The sequence below is a fragment of the Podarcis liolepis genome, assembly GCF_965112155.1.
Source record: "Podarcis liolepis genome assembly, chromosome: 1".
Classification (NCBI taxonomy): domain Eukaryota; kingdom Metazoa; phylum Chordata; class Lepidosauria; order Squamata; family Lacertidae; genus Podarcis; species Podarcis liolepis.
Window position 1 is genome coordinate 59,428,551 of NC_139554.1, and position 22,576 is coordinate 59,451,126.

At 40.3% G+C, this 22,576-nt stretch overlaps 1 protein-coding gene across 3 annotated transcripts; it reads left to right on the plus strand.

The window, feature by feature from the left end:
* Window positions 1-554: 554 nt before the first annotated feature.
* On the plus strand, window positions 555-22,389 carry ZDHHC13 (zDHHC palmitoyltransferase 13). Of its 3 annotated transcripts, none has more exons than XM_083464227.1 (17): window positions 555-983; window positions 3,986-4,128; window positions 4,512-4,634; window positions 6,412-6,489; window positions 8,023-8,167; window positions 9,178-9,242; window positions 10,049-10,211; window positions 11,399-11,524; window positions 12,797-12,930; window positions 13,847-13,956; window positions 15,385-15,500; window positions 16,128-16,190; window positions 17,025-17,118; window positions 17,657-17,740; window positions 18,294-18,451; window positions 20,573-20,670; window positions 21,752-22,389. In XM_083464227.1, exons 1-17 carry the CDS (start codon window positions 948-950, stop codon window positions 21,888-21,890), a joined length of 1,875 nt encoding a protein of 624 aa, XP_083320353.1. In that variant the 5' UTR covers window positions 555-947; the 3' UTR covers window positions 21,891-22,389. The 3 variants fall into 3 exon arrangements, with proteins under 3 accessions (XP_083320353.1, XP_083320355.1, XP_083320354.1); XM_083464229.1 differs by lacking the exon at window positions 555-983 and adding an exon at window positions 1,018-3,381 and having other exon boundaries at window positions 3,664-4,128; XM_083464228.1 differs by lacking the exon at window positions 555-983 and adding an exon at window positions 1,294-1,398.
* The last annotated feature ends 187 nt before the right edge of the window (window positions 22,390-22,576 follow it).

A 22,576-nucleotide genomic window follows, 5' to 3' on the forward strand; every position in this document is an offset into this window, starting at 1 on the left:
CAAACATCTTTATAGCTCAGTTCCATACATAAAGAAGCCAGAGGGGCTTCAGCCATTAAGACTGTTGAATTTTGATCTGGAAGACCTGGGTTCTAATGCTCATTCAGTTTCTTTCTCAACTCATCAACCTCACCGGATTGTTGTTTAGAGAAAATCACGTGTGCTGATCTGACCTTCTTATATACATGATTACTAAGAAGGCAGGGTATTCCCATTGCGCCCTGCAGGGTTAGGCACAGGATTGCAGCCATAGCAGCTAGGTTTTAAAATTTCCCTTTCAGCTCTACAGCCGAAATGAAAAGGAACAAATTAGTCAAAACGGAAGCCCCCCCCCATTGCTTTCAGTGGAACTTTCAGTCCAACTAGTTGCCTTGTTTTACTCAGGGAGTAAGAGCTGCCCCACGATAAGCTCTTGCTTCTCGGCTAACAGACAGACTCAGGCTGGGGAAACACAGCCGGATGAGCGGGGTATAAGTAATATATTGTTATTTTCAGGCTGCTCCAGGGGGCTTTCTCCTCCCAAAGACGCCGTGCAGCGTTGCAGCCTTTGAGCAAATGAGAACAGGAATAAGAGGACATGTCACTGCATGAGCTCTGTCCTCCGTGTCTATATGTACACCCCGACCCACCCCTGGCCCCCTTACTCACACAACACAACCGTATGCACAGGATGAAGACCCGTGTACCATGGGGCCTCCTCTCAGGTAACCGCGAGTATAGGAGCGCAACGTGGCGGCTTTAACTCGCGTGCGGAGGCAGAGGCGCTTTTCCCCCACGGGAGCCTTGCAGGCTGCCTCCCCGCCGCCAGGGGCCGTCTCCTGCAGCAGCAGCAGCTCCTCCTCCTGGGCCAGAGCGGCGGGGAAGGTGCGCGTCGGTAACCAGGAAGCGGCGCCAAGAAGCGGCTCTAGTCAGGCGAGCGGGGCTGGGCCTGGTCTTGGCGGCCTGGCATGGAGGGCGGCGGCGGAGGCTGCGGAGGGCGTGAGGTGAGCACCGGGGTCGCGAAAGAGGGGGCGGGCAGAAATGGAGGCCGCTAGCGGGGGGGAGAGGCTGGAGAGGTTGCTAAGCGAGGGCCAGGGAGGGAGAGGCCTAGAAGCGGAGCAGTAAGGCCGGAAGAAAGCGAGGAGGAGGAGGAGATGGCGTCCCTTGGCCCTACTCCCCCCGCCGCCGCCTTGTGCCCTTCCAAAAAAGAAAAAAGGAAAGCACGGGGCGTGGGGAATTGTTTCCCGAGGGGGCGGATCCTGCTCCTTCCCACCGCCCAACGATCAGAAGCAAAACCCCAAGGGGAAGGCATGGAGGATCCTCCATCTGATCCCATGGCGAGGTTGGTTGGGGGCCGAGGCAGCAACCGGTATAGGAGAGCCCGCGGCTGCTATCCTTTCACAGTGTGTGAAACTGCAGGTATCATCTAGACTAGAATATGGGAGTGCAGGTAAGCCCCGCCCCCATGATCGATCACAATATGTGGCACTACTTGAATGGCAATGCCCATCAACTTTGGGGGGGCAGCCCCTCAAGTGTTTTATGGGGGGGCTGAAGGGATCTTGGCTGGTATTGGGCTGATGGGAAGAGGATCCCAGTTTCCTCACTCTCCTCCACTCAACTATGGGCGGACCTGACTCAAGCCTCCTTTTGGTAACGAGCTGAAATCACCCTCCTCCACGAAAGGTGTTGCATTTACAGACATTTCCCCCCATCCTCAAATAAAGAGTGTTCAGCTTAACTGATCTGTGTGTGGACAATACAAAACTAGGAGCAGGGCTTACGTGGATGCAAGATTCAGACAACAGAGAACGATGGAGAGAACTTGGATGAGGCATATAACCAGAAATGAATGTGAGATGCCGTATAAAGGAAGATGATGATCTGTTGTTAAATGATCCTGATCAAAGATTCTTATTGATATGGGGAGAGGTGCTCTGCTGAGACACACCAGCCCTACTCAGTAGAAAAGCTCATAAGTGGAAAAGGTGCATGAGTGAAGCTGCACCGATTAGCAGCTACCCTGACATCCTACACCCCTTGCAGGGTGCTCGCTTAGCAACTTCAGGGAGGAAGCTTTCGCAAATGCTGCTATTCTCCTTGGTGTATCTATGTTGTTCTAGGAACCTGTATGGCAATGCTCTAGATTGCTTGGATGTCTTTATGCGTTGACTAATTTTGGGAAAGTTCCCTCCAGCAAGCATCTTACACTGATGTCAATGTACATTCCTTGGGAAACATCTCCATCTTTTCTGATCTGAATTCTGATTGGCCAGAGACTCTTTGTCACCTGCAAGTTTCTGGAGGGAAATTGTATTGTAATCCTTGCTTTTACTTCCTGTCATTAAATGGCTCATCCATCCATCTCTGTCATCAATGAGCTCACCCTTTATTTTAGAGCCTACGCCTTCCAGTGACTTTCCTATTACTTTTAAAAGAAGACTTTTAAGTGTGTGTGTACATATACATATAACATTCCTAAATATATTGTAGTGAAAGTACTAATATTTATATGTATTGATTAATATTCACATTCTATGAATCTGTCATTATAGTATGAAGTTAACATTCAAAATATCATCTGAAACTGATTGTGATACATTCCTTCATTAATAGTGCAGAGATTTCCCCATCTTGGTTTTCAGTCATATTTGTTTCTTCAGCTTAATTAGGAAGCAGAAGCCAGTGCTAATCCAAAAGGAAGCTTTTAAAAAATACCAAGAAGGTGAAATCAGCCTTTGGCTCAGAGGCTCTCTGCAAAGGCTTGCCTACCTTTGGTCACCCTGCCCCTTTTTTAATTGCTGTCAGAAACTGTTCTCAGCTGTGACTGTACACGTGTGACTGAACTTGTTTCTCTGTTGTCTTCCTTCCTTGGGACACTCATTAATAGTGTTTCATTCATCCAAGACAGAAGGGATGCCAACCAACCAATTCCTATTTCATTTCCTTAGACCCTTTTCAGTTCCTTAGTCCAGTTGTCTCTCACTCCTTGTGTTAGTTCAAACCTCAGTCATTTGCATTCAAGCTCCCCCCCCACACACATTTTAAGCCTGCACTGCTTTCTGCCTGATTCACTAGTGGCCACCTTCATTCCATATAAGACAAGCTCTGCTTAGCTCTGTGTAATAGGAAGAGACACAGGATAATAGGATAAGACACAGGTTCGTGTGTACTTTTGTATACAGTGGTAGCTCGGGTTACATACGCTTCAGGTTACATATGCTTAAGGTTACAGACTTCACTAACCCAGAAATATTACCTCAGGTTAAGAACTTTGCTTCAGAATGAGAACAGAAATCGTGCTCTGGCAGTGCAGCGGCACCGGGAGGCCCCATAAGCTAAAGTGGTGCTTCAGGTTAAGAACAGTTTCAGGTTAAGAACAGACCTCCGGAACGAATTACCGTATTTTTCGCTCTATAACACGCACCAGACCATAACACGCACATAGTTTTTAGAGGAGGAAAACAAGAAAAAAATATTCTAAACGAAATACTGAGGATCCATGTGGATCCATGCTTTGTAACCACAGAGGAGGGAAGGAAGGGGAACCATGGATCCTCTGCTCACGACTGCAGCAGATCCCCCCCGCCACCCGCAGGCATTCGCTCCATAACACGCACAGACATTTCCCCTTACTTTCTAGGAGGAAAAAAGTGAGTGTTATGGTGCAAAAAATACGGTAAGTACTTAACACAAGGTACCACTGTAGATGCATAAGTTGATAGGTTTGACCATGAACTGGGATGTGGGATTATGTGCTCCCTCATTGTTGTTTATTTATTTTTGCCCTAATTCCCATCACGTTCACACATGGGTAGGAATGCAAATTACTCAGAGGCTTGGATTAAATGCTTCCATTACTTTTTTTGTTTTTTTTTTGTATATGGCAGATGGTTTATAACAGGAATACATATTGTAAATTGCAAGTAAGCAACAGCCTCTCTTAAGAATTCAATGTTTTCGGGTAAAATATTTCTTATGAAATATGTTAATTGTTCATTAACAGTGTAAAAATCATAGCCACGGTCCCCTTGGCCATCATGGACATAGCTGGTCTAACATGTATGAAGAAAAAGATCTACCAAAAGAACAAGATGTGCTTCCTTTTGCAGAGGACTACAGTAATTTTGATATTGTGAAAGCAACTCAGTAAGTTTCTTGAATAATTCACGTGTTATAAAGTAATGCATTGAATTTCAGCTACAGTATGTTGTATAAGTGAGCAAGGTACTAGTAACCAGCATTTAAATATGTAGTGTGTGTGTGTGTGTGTGTGTGTGTGTGTGTGTTAGCCTAGCTATTTCTCTCCCTGTTGCCCAAAAATGATTTGTTTCTCATAGGAAAGTCTTCCCCTCCCCTGCTAGATTGTGTTTTTTATGCTTTCCTGGAATAAAAGTTGCATTCCAGAGACTCTGTGTTGGTGCGTGTAATATATTGTATTGTCCACTCTTACTGTCAGATTTAGACACAATGTTGACTTAGAGTAAAGCTATAACTCTTTGCCATTCAAATTTATCTTACTCTGATTTCAGATATGGCCTGTTGGATCGGTGTCAGGAATTGGTAGAAGCAGGGTATGATGTAAGACAGCCAGACAAAGAAAATGTTACTCTTCTTCACTGGGCAGCAATCAATAATCGGCTTGATCTTGTAAAGTAAGTTTTGTCAGTGATTGCATGTGTAAGGACTTTGGACTGTGTATAAATGAAACAGCTAAAAAAATTGTTTGGTTTTTTTCTTTGTAATTTGTTAAATTATCTAATTGAATATTATATTAGAATGCTAATAAATTCTAATGATTAAGTGGCCTACAAACACCTTAAATAAATAAAATATGTTGCTTAGTTTTAGAAATACCTGTCCATATTGTGCATTAGTTATGCCTGTGAAACTTCATTTTATTACTATTCACATTTGTTAGTGTGACCTTTGTGAGGCTTCTGAGTCTTAAGATCAAATATAATTGATGGTTACAGATAATATAAAAAATGTTAGTTTTGAGTAACTGCAGTTTTGTTATTTGCCTTGCTTTGAATTGTGGGTGGAATCCAAATAGCCATTTGCATGAGTCAGATATTTAAGTTGATATTCTGCACAAGGCAAGAATCTGACTGCTAGGAGAAACTTTCATAATCAAGACACTATTTCTTATACGTTAACACAACCCCTGACAGAGTTTGACACTGCACTGCAGAAAGCCACCTGTAAACTCTTGTGTAAGGGCTAGTGCATTATTCTGTTATTTTTCTTCCACTGATTATTCTTGGATCAAGCCTATGTGTTCTGTCTTCCACTAAACTGCTTCATAGAAAATATGGCTCATTAAAATTTTCAAAACTTTTTGCGAAATGCTTTGTGATGGAGGTTATCAGTTAGCCTCATTTTGAACATTCAGAGCAGTCCCAGTTCAGTCAGGGCAAAGACAACATACTATTATATTTTAAGATCAGCTAACCAGTAAAAGCAGTGCAAAATCTTTTAGCCTGCCTGACTGGTGTTTCTTCTTCCAGATGCCGCCTTTGAGTACACAGAATGCCAAACAATACCATGATATTTGTCAATTAGCCACGTGTCTTTTTACAAGCATATGTTTTTGTTTTTATACGTTTGTACTTTGCTGTGTCATATAATAATGGAAAACTAGGCATAAACTAACACTAATAACAACCAACCAAAGCAGATTAAGAACCAAACGCTCAAAATACATTGACAAAAGGACCCAAAGGCCTATTGTAATAAAAATGCCTATCTAAAGATGAGCCCATGCTGACCTTTCTTGGGAGGCTATTTCTGACTCTTACTGCCATTACAGGAAATCTCCCGACCCTTTTCCCTGTCTGCTGCATCTTTGAGGGTCAAAGTATATGGAACAGGGACTCTGATAGCAACTTAGTGTTTGTGCCGGTTCATTTGGGAGAACAACCTTGCAATTAAGGCCAGGAAAGGATTTTGTCACTCCTTCCAAGTTTAAGGAGACCACTGGCTTAATCTAGTCAAGCCTCCTGTTTCCCAGAATGTCCAGCCAGGTGCCTATGGGAAGCCCACAAGCAGGTCTTAAGGGCAATAGCGCTCTCTGCTGTTGTTCCCCAACAACAGCAGAGAGTGCCATTTATGTTAGTATCTCAGATGTGTATTAAAATATTTGCAAGAACTTGTTCCTTCTCACACCCGAAGTGGTATACTTCTAGCTATTAAAACTGCCATGATAACCACTGAATGGTTATTTTTCAAAATGCATTTTGTGTGACTGAAGAAAAAGTCATCATTTTGACAGTGTTTAAATTTCTGTTTTTTATAAGACTGTATTGCTAAATTTATTAATAAATTTATTTCTAAAATCTACTGTTGGAAGATGTTGAGTGAACGATCCACTTTTAGAACAAGCATTCCGTTTTATTTATGCATTGTCGTTTTGTTTGTTTGTTACCACAGGTTCTTTATTTCCAAAGGTGCAGTGGTGGATCAACTAGGAGGTGATTTAAATTCCACTCCACTTCACTGGGCTGTTAGGTATGGAATTAATGAAGAGCGAATCATGCTTTAGACTTCTTGAGTGTATGCATGTTACATGTGATACAAGAGGGAAAGATAGTTTTGCTTTTGTGAAAATTATGTTGCTAGAAAGGTGTAGTTTTCACTGTCTTGTTATCTCCCCTGACCCATACATAACTACTAATTTTATATAACTACTAATTTGTTTCTCTCTCATCTCATTCTTTTCTTTCACCTCAGTTGTTGGCAAAAAGTCAGCTGACCATAAAAATTAAGAAACACAGACAAAAGGCAAAGTTGTTGCCCAGGTTTAATGGTTCATTCAATTTCAGGATTTTAATACAGTTTTCTAAATGAGCACAATATTTATTTATTGCATTATTTATTTATTTTTAATGCCAGTCTTCATCTGAAGATCACAGGGCGGTTCACAACATAAAAATACACAATGAGAACACAAAATCTTTTAGAAGAAAAACACCAATAGCCCCCTCCAAAAAATATATATTAAAAGACCATAGAAGGTTAATCACCAAAGGTCTGATTGAAGAGAAACATTTTCACCTGACACCTAAAGATATGTAATGAAGGCGCCAGGGAAGCCTTCCTGGGAAGAGTATTCCACAAACAAGGAGCCACCTCAGAAAAGGTCCGTTCTCATGTTGGCACCCTCCGAATCTCCAGGTTGGTTCATATGGGGAGAGGCAGCCATTGAGGTATTGTGGTCCCGAGCCATTTAAGGTTTTATAAGTCAAAAACAGCACTTTGCATAGGGCCCGGAAACTAATTGGCAGCCAGTGCGATTGGGCCCTATTAGGTTAGGCTGTGAGCTGGTGACTGGCCCAAGGTAAGCTACATGAATAAATGTGAATTTGCACCTGGTTTACTATGTACTAGTCAAACACTTCTACACCAATCTGGCTCCTCAATATATATACACCTAGAAAAAAGGAAGATGGCCAAGCTCACAGAATTGACATTCTCATTTGAAACCAAATTATTTCTAATATGTCCATTCAAAAATTCCATACATAAATAAAGTCTGTGGGTAGAATTCAACATAGCACAACCATTCTATGTGGGAACTGCAGTGCTTGCCAGATGAAACCATTCCTGCTCTCCTACCCCAGGGGCATGTTGTTCTGGGGGCTCTCCTGACGCCTCTAAGCCAGTTTCCGGGGGGCACAGGACAGGGTGAAAAAGTCACATTGTACAAGTGGAAATCCTTTTGCAGGACTCCTGCTGATGGGGCTGGTTAGGTGAATCCAGCCCAATTTTCCATCTTCATTTCTTATTCTAATCTGATCAGTGCTTCATCAGTTAATGTACCTCACACAGTCACTTAGCAATAGGAATATCTCTCTTCCATTTGCTAGTGACTAATAGTGTGACTGCTATCAATAATTTTTGTGCTAATAATTGTAATTCCAAATTACAGTTTTAAAGCCAGCAGTTGGCAATATCAGTGTTTCTCTTTTCCATAAGAAATTATGCATTATATTTTCTATATCAGGTAGTGTTCTAAAACTAAACACTTCTGTCTCTTTCCAGACAAGGGCATTTGTCTATGGTCATACTGTTGTTAAAATGTGGAGCAGACCCAACTCTAATTGATGGTGAAGGATATAGCAGCTTGCATTTAGCTGTGCTTTTTCAGCACATGCCCGTCATAGCTTACCTCATATCAAAGGGTCAGGTATGTTCTTAGTATGATAATATCACACCGGGCACTTCCTTTGTGTGGGTGCTATTATGAGATGAAACCTTACTGATGACTTGGATCCTAATAGTGGTACTGTTATGAAATCCCATTTCATAGCTGCACAGATAAAAGTAAATCACTACATCCTGCCACAGATGTTTACTTCCTTTTGCAACAGCCTTTTGGATGAGTCTATTTAATTTTCCTGTTTCGTTTAGAGATCCAACTGCACAAACTGCTGTTATTCTATCATGATAACCAGAGGAGTCTGGTACTGCTTCTCAACCTCTTAGCCTTTGTTTCAGTGCTTAACATGTCAATTTGAAGATTTCTTTATCTGTCAGCCCAATTCATACTATCATACTTAGTCGGTTTAAAAAGTGCATCAAAATGCATGTTTTTTTCTCAGATCCCATACATATCAGTTTCTTCCCATTTTCATCACTGATAACAAATGCAGCTGCTGAAGTAGGATCTTGAACCACTGATGAATTTGTTTTAAAGAATTGCCAGCCTGGGGCAGGGCTGAAAAATCCTCCTAGTAATATTAGTGGTTTTTTAGATGCACTAAACCGCTTCTGCCTAGCACATCTTATTTTCATTTAATATAATTTATTATTTAATACTTCATGCTGTAATACTTAATAGTCTAACAAAAAATGACAGTTGAAGGTAAGCCATTCAGATATATCACTTTTTCCTATTAATGTCTCTGATTTGGTGTGTGTATTTATAGAAAATAAAGTTCCCAGAGGGTGCTGTGCTGCTTTTTAGTGGTACCAGTTCTAGAACTCCCAGTTCATGAGAACAATTGATACATATCATATATACCAGAGTAAGAAAGACAGGGCCTGTGGGCCATACAAAAATGTTATTCAGCTGTAAATGTTCAATGAAATAAGTAGCTTAATCTAATTTGATGCAGGATTGTCAATTTATGGCTCTGTTTGTACATCTGGCTTAGGCTTTCATTTCCTGAAATGGTAATATCTTTTCATTTTTAGAGTGTAGATACAACTGATCATAATGGACAAACACCTCTTATGCTGTCAGCACACAAAGTAATTGGGTAAGTAATGATTATAATTAAGGTGCTGTATAATCGTAAAATGTTTATTTTGAAGTGAGTTGCACTGATTTCACTGAGACCTCTCCTGAATAAGTATGCATAGGATTGCAGCATTTAACCTGTATTATTTCAAAACAGCTCAAATATTTCATGAAGAAATACCAAGTGACATATTCATTACCAAAGCAATTGTTCAGAGTTTATCTTATAATGGAAAATATGATGAGTTTCCATAAGTGTAACTGTCATGAAATCAATACATCCATGTTGAACACTTATTTCTCTACTGCAGGCAAAACCTTTTTGATAGATAATATCATAATCCTACGTATTTCTGTCTCTTCTCCTTTCTGTAATTTCTCGTAAGCTGCTTATAACTTTTTCTACCATGTACAAATTCTTCTTTAAATAGGCAAACATGTATATCTATTCACTATGCATCCTGTCCAGCTTTCCTCTGTCAAAAACACAGAAAAATGATTGCAGTCATGAATCTTCTATGTCCTGCCCTGAATATTTTACTTCAGATGCTTAGATGTCCTTATTCCAAAGTGACTCAAAAGAGAGTCCTGTGGTACTTTAAAGATGAACAGATTGATTATGCCAAATTTATTAAGACTTTTTAAATCTTAAATGTACCGCATTCTTCTGTTTGCAGTAACAGGTTCACATGAGTACACCTCTAGAATTTATTCCTAGGTAACAGCATACCAGAGTTACTACTAATAAAATAAATTATTAAAATATATACATTTTCAGGGTGATGTGTGTTTTCTCTTCGCTGACTTGTATATATTTTCATCTAGGACGGAACCTACTCGTTTTCTGTTAAAGTTTAATCCTTCCCTCAAAGCTGTAGACAACATAGAGAAAAACACTGCATTGCACTGGGCTGTTGTATCAGGAAATGTTAGTGCTGTAGATGTGTTGCTAGAAGCTGGGTCGAGTCTGGACATCAGAAATATCAAGGTATGAGTTTGTTTTCATCAATAAAGAGCCTCCTGGCTATTAAAATCACAATACAGTTTTCAAAGCACAGCTTCAGGGCTACAGTCTTTTTCCATCAAAAGCAAAAATATATTTATTTCTGTTTCAAAGCAAAGAGCAATGCTAGCCACAAGAGTTATGCTGTTCTGTTTCCTGAAATCACAGATAGTATTACTCCCCATGGTGGTCAGAAGTTCTCTATATGTGCATCTAGATGCCTCACCTGTACATAAGCATGGTTAGCACCGTTGTTGCTAACTATATGTATATAAGCCATCCAACAACATCGGTTACCTGGGCAGCTCACAAGAAATAAAAGAAAAAGAATCATATTGGTGCCCCCAAATATTTTGGTGCCTCCAAATATCATATTTATTTATTTATTTATTTGCTGTAGTATAGTGGCTTGGAGTGTAAGTCAGGAAGTCCCTGGTTTATCTTAAACTCACAAAATGGCTTTATCTTCCTGCTTAAGTGTCCATCTACAGTATGGGGATAATAAAAACTTTGCATTACAGGGTTGTAAAGATTACTGCAATTGTGTATTGTAAAGTACTTTGTAGTGTTTGGAATGCAGAAGAAATGTTGGGTGAGATCCAAAGGACTCCATGACTGTGCAACCAAGAGGGCTTGGGGCTTGTGTTGCTTGGGACAGCGGCCACACTCTACCATGCCATGTGGATAACCACTTTTGAATCTGTTGGTGCCTTCAAAAGTAGGTTATGATATTGCGATATGGCATGGAAACGTCAATTCCATGGATCATGCCCAAGCCCTTGTGCACAACTCTCTGGTTGTGTTCAACACTACACCAGCAGGATTCCATGGGCAGAGTGGGACTTCCATTTCTTCTCCCATACCCCCCCTCCTGCTCCAGAGGGTCCCCCAACCCTTAGGAGCTTATTTTGAGGGCATGTGGGAAACGAGTGGAAAGGAGAGGCAGAGGCAGTTCAGTGGCGTGCAGGGAAGTTCCTGGCGTGAGTGGAGCTGCTGTGTTGGATATGGTCCTTTGGATACCATCTGTTAATATTACTATTATTACTTTAAGAAATACTTGTAGAGGAAAACACCACATTCACCTGTATGGCTGTTCTGTTCGGAAAAATTGAGTAGTGTAGCTTCTTCCTCTTACTTGGTTTTTAAAGAACTTTAAAACTTTTTATTTGAAGGGCGAGAGGCCGCTTGACATTGCTCATCAAACTAAAAATCGCTTACTTGTTCATCTGCTTTGTGAAGAAGAAAAACTGAGAGCCAGAAAAAATTCCAGGTTTCTGAGGATTCTGGGAAAGTATGAGGTATTGTACAGTGATACATATCTTGGCATGCACAGTGCACTTTTAAAGAAAACCCATTTGAGTTACGAATGCTTGCAGATTCCCACTTACCGCTTAGGCTGGAATTGAACCAGGACTTGATAGAATTTGCTGGCTGAGTCAACCTCAAAGAATGAATGGTGGAGGCAAAAGTTGATGAAAGCAAGGAGAAAGTGTAGCTGGGAGAGAAACCTCGTGATGGGTTTAGGGAAAGTAAGATCCTGTGTATTGTTGGTAGAAAGAAAGGGGACAATTAGCAGACTCAAGGAATGCAGGGTTGTTGGTTCAGACCATTGGATGCTTCCTTTAAAGTTAAAGGAAGAGAAAATTGCTCCTGATACGCTTTCTCTAACACAGTTGCTCTGTCATGGGGAAAGTCAAATAAGGCAAAGTCTCCCGTTCTTTGACAGCCACAAGAGTCCTCTTAGGGTCTGAACCTTGCAACCGTAAGTGAGTATTAAGGTCAAAGAGACAAACAAGGTAGTGGGCATACAATCACATACAGTGGTATCTCGGGTTACATAAGCTTCAGGTTACACACTCCGCTAACCCAGAAATAGTGCTTCAGGTTAAGAACTTTGCTTCAGGGTAAGAAGAGAAATCATGCTCCGGTGGCGCGGCAGCAGCAGGAGGCCCCATTAGCTAAAGTGGTGCTTCAGGTTAAGAACAGTTTCAGGTTAAGAACAGACCGCCGGAACGAATTAAGTACTTAACCCAAGGTACCACTGTACTTATTTAAACACACCCGCCAAATACTTGGCTATGGTTCTCTAATCATAAAGTTGTGGGGTGTTTTTTTTAAAAAATGCATCTATTGAGCTTCAATATTTTGCACGATTTAAAAAAAAACTTTAAATGATTGTTATCTGACTGGGGAAGAGGGAAATTGTACTTCTGGGATCTTGCTCCCCACTGACAGAGGCAGAAGTCAAGTGAAGAGATGTACACTGTGCTTTTTTCCCTAGAAAAATAGGTGCTGGTACTCACCATGAAGTTGTTACAGCAAGTGTCACACTTGCAACAACATACAAAGGTGTTGGTGCTGAGTACCCCCTGGGAAGCACTGGGTGTACCTGAGAGATGCCAGATAGGCTCTACCTTCTAGCTGATAAGTTTCTGAGTTGTGAGATACGATTTTTCTCTCCCCTTCCTGTTCTTCAGCATCAGCTTATTCTGATCTGTTTTCCAACTTTCACATGTTGTTCCCTCCATACCATGTTATTATGAAACTGATACTATTTTATTTTATTGTAGTTCTTACTCTTGCTAGTGTCATCGTTGGCGTTGATATGGGCTATAGGATATGTAGCGGACTTAAATTCAGATTCGTGGCTGTTGAAAGGAAGCTTGCTAGTCTTCATATTTGTTATCATGTCCCTGATTGCAAGGTAGGTGCCCCTAGCTTCCTTGTGGTTATTTCTACATTGCAAAGAATTATGCTTTGTGTTCCTGGAAGATCAACAAAGAACTCGTTTTAAGTTATAGGGAAAACACACGATTATACATGGCCTGGTTAAGATGATCACCTCCTAAACTGTGAGCCACAGCAAGCATTGCCCTCTTTCATGATTAAGATGGTAGTTTTCAATAATATTAATTGTGGCACTTGGAGTATTGGATGGAGAGATGGCACTGAATAGAATCCAAAGGAAAAAAGTTCTGCCGGACACATTATGGCTTTCTTACATAGAAATTACTTCCATAGTGAAATATGTGTCATTGATTGGCTACATGCAGCAGTAATTGACTGCAGCTTCCCACAATGTGTGCACCAGGTGGATGCGCAAGACATGTCATGTCTGTAGCACTGCTTACAAGTGATTACATATATTTTGAAAGTTTCTATTGTATAGAAAAAACAGTACTGTGTGAAACAGCCTTGGAACATTATTCAAATCTACATCAGTGTAAACAGTGTATTTTAAGTCTCTCTCTCTGTCTGTCTGTCTGTCTGTCTTTCTCTCTTTCTCTCTTTGTTTGTTTTGGGGTGGGGGATTTAGGAAGGCTCAGTTGAGACATCACAGGAAACTGTGGTTTCCCATCTTGTAGATACGCCTGCATGAGCTTTGGGACTCCTCATCCCCTGTCTTCATGGAAGAGGGAAATAATGAAAGCTTCTAATTCAGTTTAGAACAAACTGCAGTTCTGTGTTACATATAAACTCAGAACTGTCGTTTGAGTAACCTGAAAAATAAATTTGCTGAATATTTTTAAATATTATTTTTAATGTTTGAAATCAGATGTTATTTTGGATGTTTAAATGTTGTATACTTCATGGAAATATTTTTCAAATTTCCTTTTCAGGCAGTTTGTAGGAGTCAGCAAACTACAATATTTCCCGTTAGCATTCTTGCTTGGTTCTGTCTTCTGGATATCTTGGACCTGTTTCATCTTGTTCCTGCCTGATATCCTTTGTGTTTTATTGCATAGAAGAAACACTGGTCTTGTTCTTTCAGATATTAAAATGCTTTCATTCTCTAGAAATCTTAAGAATTTTTTAACATTTTTATAGGAAGCTGCTATAAGACATTTGTTGAGGTGGAAACATAAAATACAGTTTTCAATGTACTGACAGCTTGGGGGGCTTTTTCTTATCAAGGAAGAGTCATGTTTCTGCAACATGTACCACCGCCCATCTGTCAGTGCTGTTGGCCTCTGACAACACTGATGTCTTGCTATGCCGTCAAAGGAAAGGAAAGCAGATACCACCAATGAATCCAGTAGTTTCCCCTTGTCTTTAACTTGAATACAGTCCGCATCACCTCCTTTTCAACAACATCCTTTCCCCATATATGTAGGGTAGATAAAATACAGGTAATTTATTCCTACTGGGTTTGGGTGAATACTAGCAAAGCATTACCAACACTCAGTGAGAGTATAGTGTAAGCAGCCCGATGTGTTGATATACTGTGCGAAAGATTAGCCATGTTTTGGTAGACAACAGCTAGGTTGCAGCATAACAAACATCTCTGTCTCCACCTTGCCTTTAAGTTTGTCCTAGTACAACAGTATGTTCTCGCTCGCAGCTGCTGTATTTTGCATAGAATTGCTAATTCACATGGCTGCATTGTGCAAGTGACATGATTCTGATATTCATATATTGTATTTTCAGCCCTCTATTTTGCTTAGCTTCTGCACATGGGGCTTTGTTTTTTTATGAAAAGGGATAACAGAGATTCAGCAGCAACAATAATTACTGTTTTAAGCCATCTTTAATCTGTTCTAGTACTAGATAGCATTTCAATGTTAATTACTTCATCTCTCAAGTGGTATTTTCTTTTTGCATGGTTTCTAATGAGATCTCATTAATACAATTATCTGGATTAATTCCTGTGAACTGCTTGGGCATGTTCCAGCTAAAATGCATGCATATATTTGCTTGGCTTCTAATAAAGATACTTTATAGTAGTGGCGCTACTGCTGCTTCAGTGGTTTATTTATTTATGTTGTGGTTTATTTACAACAATTTTGTAAATATTGTTATTGTAGCATGCTTTGCAGGCATTAAAGCATCCATTCAACTTTGAAGCGTAGCTTGGGCTGGATATAGGCACATCAAAGAAGCGTTTCAGTTTAAAGCATTGTAAATTTAAACGGAAAACAGGTAGAGGAAAATGGGACTCCACATCGCCATCTGGTGGCACAATGTTATATTGCTTATACAACGCATATAAATGGCTTTTTCTTTACCAGTCTAGCTGAGTCCTTGGAAAGGGATGCTTAATATGCAGCAATACATGAATTTGGGAAGCATAAAAAGAGCCTTCCTGGCTCATAACAAAGGCTCATCTAATCCAGCACCTTCTTAGACATATTCCTTAACTGGAGCTTAGATTTTTCAGGCACGATTTCTCGGCTTCCCTTCTTTCTTGGTATAGTGGGTCTTTTCTATTATTTATACAAAACTATCAGAACTGATCCTGGATTCATTAAGACTACAGAAGAAGAGAATAAAAAGGTATTTTTTCCTTACATCAAATGTATGCCATGATTTCCTAAAATACATTGTATTTTTTATACATTTGTCACCTGAGAACAATGCATTTTGGAGATCCTTTACTTAGCACTTTCCTCGTAATGTAAATATTCACCACCAGTGATAGCAACTTGGGGAAATTGTGAGACTATAGCAAGGAAACCTGTCAGCACTTCAAGAAAATAGGAACTTGTGTCAGATATACAAGGACAAGTAAAAGGACTCTCCTGGGCCATAATAATGTAGGGGATACCTCCCAGTTTCAGAAACACTGCTCCAGCATCATACTTCTTTGCCAACAACATCCTTCCACTCTTTTGTTTACACACACACAGCACTAAGATAATGTAAACTTTTAAGGCTCTGGTCATTTAAAGCTTAAAGGATCCAGGAAGGGGTGTGGAGAAGCTTCTGATACTAATCAGGCAGAGATAAACTGCTTTAGATTGGGATGTCATGGCTGCCTTGAAAGGAATGAAAATCCCACTCCCAGCACCCAAAGTGGGGTTACAGAAGTATATAAAGGTGAATGTAGGATCTCTCAATGATGATGCCATTATGAGGATTCACAAAAAAAGATAAAATGATTGCAAAATATCTGTCTTTCAGAATATTATTAATCTTGGAGAATCTGGCTCCTTGGATTTCAGAACCTTTTGCACATCGTGTCTTGTAAGTCATGCTTTGTTCTAGTATTGATATTTTTTTTAATTCCACAGATATATCTTTAATTTGGTATATAAGAAATTACACACACAGCTTTTTATATACTGGGATGAGAAAAGTGTGTCTGCACAGGTGTGCCTTTATGGCTATTGTAGAATGACACCAGAAGCATGGGTGCTCCTCCTCCTATTCTTCAGCTGGTCAGCAAGCATCTAAGCACAAGGGCCAAGTGTTAGTGGAGGCCTTCTTGCACAATTCCTTCCTGCTTTCTCTTGAGACTAAAACCAAGGAGCCCAGTCCTATGGCAGGAGTCCTAAGTGTTATAAGAGCCCAGATGGATCAAATCAAAGGTGCCCACCAGACATTTGCAAGCAACAGCACTTGATCTTTTTTGCAGCCCAATCCTGCAAGCTGCTCTGCTGTCTTAACAGCTCATGAATTAGGGGTTATAAGACCTGATAGGAGTGCCAACAAAAGTGGTCCATCAGTGGCAACAAACAGCTCTTGCAGCCTACTTGTTGGCCTTGGCCTGCGTTCAGATTTAGAACCCTTTCCCCAAAGGTAATGGGCATCTTCAGAATGGTATCCTTTGTGTTACATGAATGGGAACTTCCTTCCTTCCCACCTCCCAGTCATACGTGGAAGCACTTTGCATGTGCACACAGGCTTCTCTGAATCCAACCAAGCCATGATCTTGGCCACCCAAAGTGGTGGCTCATATTGTTGGGTTTTGTGTGGTTTTGTAAGTAAACAAGGATGAAGATTTAAAGCTAAGCAGGACACCTATGAATATATTGTCTAAATCATGAGTTAATTACTTTCCCCTGCATTCTTCCCAAGGTGAAAAAACCGTTGAGATCCATGCACTGTCACACTTGCAACTCATGCGTAGCTAGATATGACCAGCATTTCATTTGGATTGGACGATGCATAGGTGAGCTTATTTTAGAAGAACTAGAAGTCCGTTGTTAGTGCCAAGAATGTTTCTGGAGACTTCAAAGCAGAGCCCTTAATAGATCGTGTAGAGAAACTTTAGTAGTTGAGTGCTATGTGATGGGATGTTGACAAGCTGCACAGGGAACCGCAACCAGTTAGAATATAAGAGTAGTTTCATATGCACATTGCACAGTTTGGGTATTGTTAAAAAGCTTGGCTTGAAGTACTTAAGATACATTTTATGTAGTTTTGGGCTGAAATCCTATACATATAAAAGTCAGCCTTACTGAGCTTTTCAGAGTAAACATGCACATTTTTGTTCTGTTAACACTACCATGATTTGGGTGGGATCTCAAATGGCCAACTCCTGAATTCTTACAGCAGAAAACATGTAGAACTTTAGTTATTAATTTCCCTGAACTAGTTTTGTTTCCATGAATTACTTGGGTGCATTTTTTGATGACTGGGGATACGGTGTGGAAGAATTGCCTTGTGGCTGTGGTATAAACAAATCCTTACTAACTTTTCTAATCTAGGTGTTGGCAACCATTCTTACTTTGTCCTGTTTCTCGCTTTCCTGACAATGGTGAATATCTGGGCACTGTACGGAACAATTCTGTGTATGTATTCCCTACACTTATTTCACTAATTAGTTTGCCACAAACTGCTACATATTGATACCTAGCCCTGTATTGAGTAGCACTTTAGAAAATTCCACTGTCTCATGTTCCAGCTACAAATGTTTTTTTAAAAACACTCTGGAGTCCTAATCTGGAATATGTAAAGTTGAGATCAGGAGAAATTACCATGTGAACAATTCTACTTGCAAAATGCATAGCTTCTGACATACACACACAAAATATTATGTAAATGGCAATGGAACAAATGGAGGTTACCTTTTGTTAGGGAAGCTTGCGCACATTGAGCAATATCTCTCCCTAAAGCTTTAATTTTCAATTCAAAGAGTTCTGCTACAAATAGATCTTTGACCCTGGCCGCACTGAGAGAACGGCACTCCCTATTTATCTTTACATTCAGCTATTCCTGTGGGATGTTAAATATGTGAACAATACTTTGTAGTAAATGTACAGATTGGATCTTGTGGGTAGCTCACCATCATCTGTTCTCAAGCAACCTTTTTTAAAAACTGAAAATAAAAATTCCTTGTCCTAGATTGGTCAGAACACTGCACAACAACATACTGGGAAGATGGAGCATGGACTTCCTTCACGCAGATTGTGTCTTGTTCTCCATGGGTGTTGTACATTTTCACACTAATATCTTTTCACACGTCATGGGCTATGTTGTTGCTAATCCTTCAGCTCTATCAGGTACTGTTTGATTTTATCTAAGGTTTAGTCCTAAAGGTTTTTCAGTTGTAATATTTCTTCAGCAACCTACCCTTGCATCCCTATAATTAATATCTCAATACTGAACCTCAGTTTTGTGTGTAGATCTAATAATAATAATATATAATAATATTATTTGTACCCCGCCCATCTGGCTGGGTTTCCCCAGCCACTCTGGGCGGCTTCCACAAAGACCAAAAATACACTAATATCTAACCACATCTCAAACCAGTAGGTGCCAATCAAGAGTGTATCTGTGAATCAGTACATCTGCAACAAAATGTTAGTGCAGAGTGCTTTTGTTCTGTTAGTCATCCACACCTTCCTTCATGATATTTCATTCTGGTTTCCCTCCCAAAACAATTCCGTGGCTACTGAAATTCTCATTGGGCTGTTTTGGAGGGCTCCGTTCCCTGTCCATTTCTTCCAAAAAAAAAGACTTTTTGTACTCTTCCAGGCCTTTGAGTTCCTCCAGGCCTGCTGATACCCTTCTTGTGTGTTTTGGCTTCATAAAGATCCACACTCACCTCTGAAGTTTGGATATAGATAGAATGATGATCCAGTAATATAAGTTATTATGGAAATGCAGCAGCTCAGAGGATTGGATAATAGCTTCAGCACTGGCACAAGAGACAAACTGGTGTCCCAGTGCCAGAGATGTGACTGGTTCCAACTCTAATCCCAGCACACCAGCAGCCAATATTGCACAAGTCCTCCACTTAATGTGATTGTACAACAGAGTTGCTCTCATTTTCAGTCATCCCCTGCCCTGGTGTGTAGCATGCCCGGTTTGCTCTTAATTGCCCTACTTCCAGATTTGGGATCTTGCTCTAGCTGCAGGATCGCAAACTGCAGCAAGTAAACTATACCTTTAAAGTTGGGCTGTTAGTTTAAGGTTCATGCGCAGCAAATGCTTGTTGAGAATGTTATGTTCGGATGGAAGGACTTGAGAGAAAAATAGTCCCGTTGCCAGTTTCTAAAAATATGGTATGAATAATTGATCCTGCCCAGTGGAGTGGCTAGTGCTGAACTGAACACTGTCGGGCAGCTCAGCTGTGCATCGTTGTTCCATGCTAAACCCTTTATGACCTTTGAAGATAGCTGCCTGGGAGCATTTCCTCTTCTTTATTTTTGTGCCATTACAAATCAAGGATGCCAGCTTGGCTGCATAAGTAGCCACTTGTGCGCTCATTTTCAGCCAAGGAACGAGCATGGAAAAGTGTATTAGCAACAAATACATAAACTGGTCATCTTAGCTCATTTTCTTTAAGCTGTGATCAAGCGGAATGTGCTGAACATCATGAGCACATTCAACCTAAGGAGGAGGGGATTCTGTAGCCTCCCTCCCACTGACAGTTATTTCTGGCATGAGTCTGAGATCTACCCTTCTCTTCTGATTTTGACTCTTTTGAACTGTGCATATGGGGCAATGATTGGAGATGTGTTTCTAGTTGAGCTATTAAAACTGCACAGGGGAAAAATTACATGATCTTAAGTAAGAATGCCTGCTTACAGAATTTAGTTAAGATTGATACTGTTCTTGACTTGGTATCTTGTGCCCAATAAGAAGTTGCTGAATAATTAATAGCATTACACAGAAAGTGATTCAAGCACACAGTTCTAACAGCTTGATATTGAGACCTCTGTCAATAGTTTAGGATGGTGAACCCAGCATTAATTGTTAGTGGTACCGCTCTCACAGTTTTTCCACTGTTAATATGCTTATAACTGAAAGGGGCCCTGTTTTTTATGGCTTCATTAAAATACCATATTTTTCGCTATATATGACGTACCAGACCATAAGACGGCACCTAGTTTTTGGAGGAGGAAAACAAGAAAAAAATATTCTGAATCCCAGAAGCCAGAACAGCAAGAGGGATCGCTGCGCAGTGAAAGCAGCAATCCCTCTTGCTGTTCTGGCTTCTGGGATAGCTGCGCAGCCTGCATTCGCTCCATAAGACGCACACACATTTCCCCTTACTTTTTAGGAGGGAAAAAGTGTGTCTTGTGGAGCGAAAAATAAGGTACTTCATTTCTTTCCGTATTCTTCCTGAATTGCATGTAATAGGCAATTTCCTGTTTTTTTGTTTTGTTTCTTTCAAGATTACCTTTCTTGGATTGACCTCACATGAGAGGAGTGCCCTCTGGATGCAGAGTAAGCGTTCAAAGCATCCCGTTTCACTCAGGAAAACTCCATATAAGTAAGTAACTTTTGGCCCCATCATCCCAAGCCAATATGCCTTCAACTTCTAGAGACCACACGATTAGGGAAGAGTTGCTGGGAGAGTTTCTGTTTCATGTCTGCATCACTCGCATGATATAGAGGGGACCTCCACCTAACCTTGGTGCATAAGAACCATGTTGCTTTGAAGCATCTGCAGTGACCTTGAGAAACAAAGGAATGAATGTTATTCATTCCCTCCACCATCACCCCTCAAACTGGGATGTTAAAGGATGTACAGCCTTTACCAAAGGTGTCATGGACTTTGAAGACACTCAAGCTCAGGACCAAAGGGAGAAACGTGCTAAAAGGAAGGCACGTTTGGCAAACCCTCACCATGATCAACTCCTGCTTGGAAACCTATGTCCCTACTGTGGAAGGAAGTGTGGATCCAGAATTGGCCTCCACAGTCACTTATGGACGTGTTCATGGAAGACAATATTTCTCGGCTACGAGTGATCTCAAAAGAAGAAGAAGAGAGATCTCAGTCTTGAGCTGGATCCCTTCATCCGTGGCAAGGACTTGCAGACTGAAATAGACCACAAGCTTGCATTCCTTTTCTGGATACAGTTGATAGCTCTTCTAATATCTGTTTTCATAGATATTCACAAGAGTCCAATGCCTTTATTAGAATCAACCAATGTGTCCCAAAATTTGTCAGAAACCTTTTTCAGAAATATGGGGGATGCTGTTTAGTTTTAATGTTGTTTCTGTGTTGTAAAAGTTTGTCACATATCGCTAAATCTGATCGATTTCTTTTAGCGTATAAATACATTACTTATGTCCATTTTGAGTACCTTGGAAGTATGTAAAGGCCAGTGTGGAAGTGCCATACTGTATATACAAACCAGTATCTCTATATAGGGCATATATGACTATAGCCGCATGTTGAGAAACTAGTTCTCACAAACAGCCCCTTCACAGGAGTGCCGCTCAGCTGTCCCCTTCTCCTTCCAGGACATTTCCCTGTTGCCATCATAAATGTTTCAAACACTTTGTTTATTAGCAAAACAAGGGAAAATATTTCCACTCTCATTGTGTTGTTCTCTTCCCCTTCCTAGCTATGGCTGCCTTCAGAACCTAGCAGACTTCTTCCAGTGTAGATGCTTTGGAATGTTCAAGCCCAACATCATTGACTGGACTAAGCAGTACACACTAGCGTTTCATTCATTGAAGGATAGAAATGTTCATGCCGTGTGAAGATAACCTACATCCGGTCCTTGGGATTCAGCTGGAAGCTGAAATAAATATGGATATTTGGTATATATTTTACAGTTTGCAACTTATTTCAGAATTTCCTTTGCTATATTTGTATCGCTGTTATTTTGGGGAAGGTTGTTTTACGTGAACAAACTGCAGCAAAGTGGATAATGCAGTGGGACAACTGTAGTTCATATATTAAATCTTCCAATAGGTTGGAAGTAAGTACAACTGTGAAATGTCACTTTTCAAATTGCTAATGAAAGGCCTTTTTTATAAAGCAGCCTGGAAATCCTAGCCATTGTTGTTCTTACATGTCCATTAAAATTTGCACTTGATAATTAAGGGTGGGGAGAGATGCTTTGAATTTCAAAATATTTTAGTATATGAAAACTGATTTGTAACTTGAACTGTCTCTTTGATCTGTAAATCTGTATATAAGGGCTGTTTAGATTTAATATATTCATGCTCACATTTATTAAATTAGAAATTTTTTGTATTTACAAGTGTAATTACTGGCTTTTCAACTAATCAAGGGAAAACATTTATATATGAAATAATAACCGTGGCTAAGGCCCTGATACACTGAATAATGATGAATAATGGCTGAAATACTTCTCTCAGTTGTGCTAATGCATTTAGAAGCAGGTAGCAGCAGCTTCAATACAAGTTTGCAAAATTCTCAT

Excerpts from the sequence above, each read along its gene's own strand:
- ZDHHC13 (XM_083464227.1), top strand. The coding sequence starts at position 948 with ATGGAGGGCGGCGGCGGAGGCTGCGGAGGGCGTGAG. Across the intron at positions 10,212-11,398 it reads TGGACATCAGAAATATCAAG|GGCGAGAGGCCGCTTGACAT; the intron begins GTATGAGTTTGT and ends TTTTATTTGAAG. Across the intron at positions 18,452-20,572 it reads TAATCCTTCAGCTCTATCAG|ATTACCTTTCTTGGATTGAC; the intron begins GTACTGTTTGAT and ends GTTTCTTTCAAG.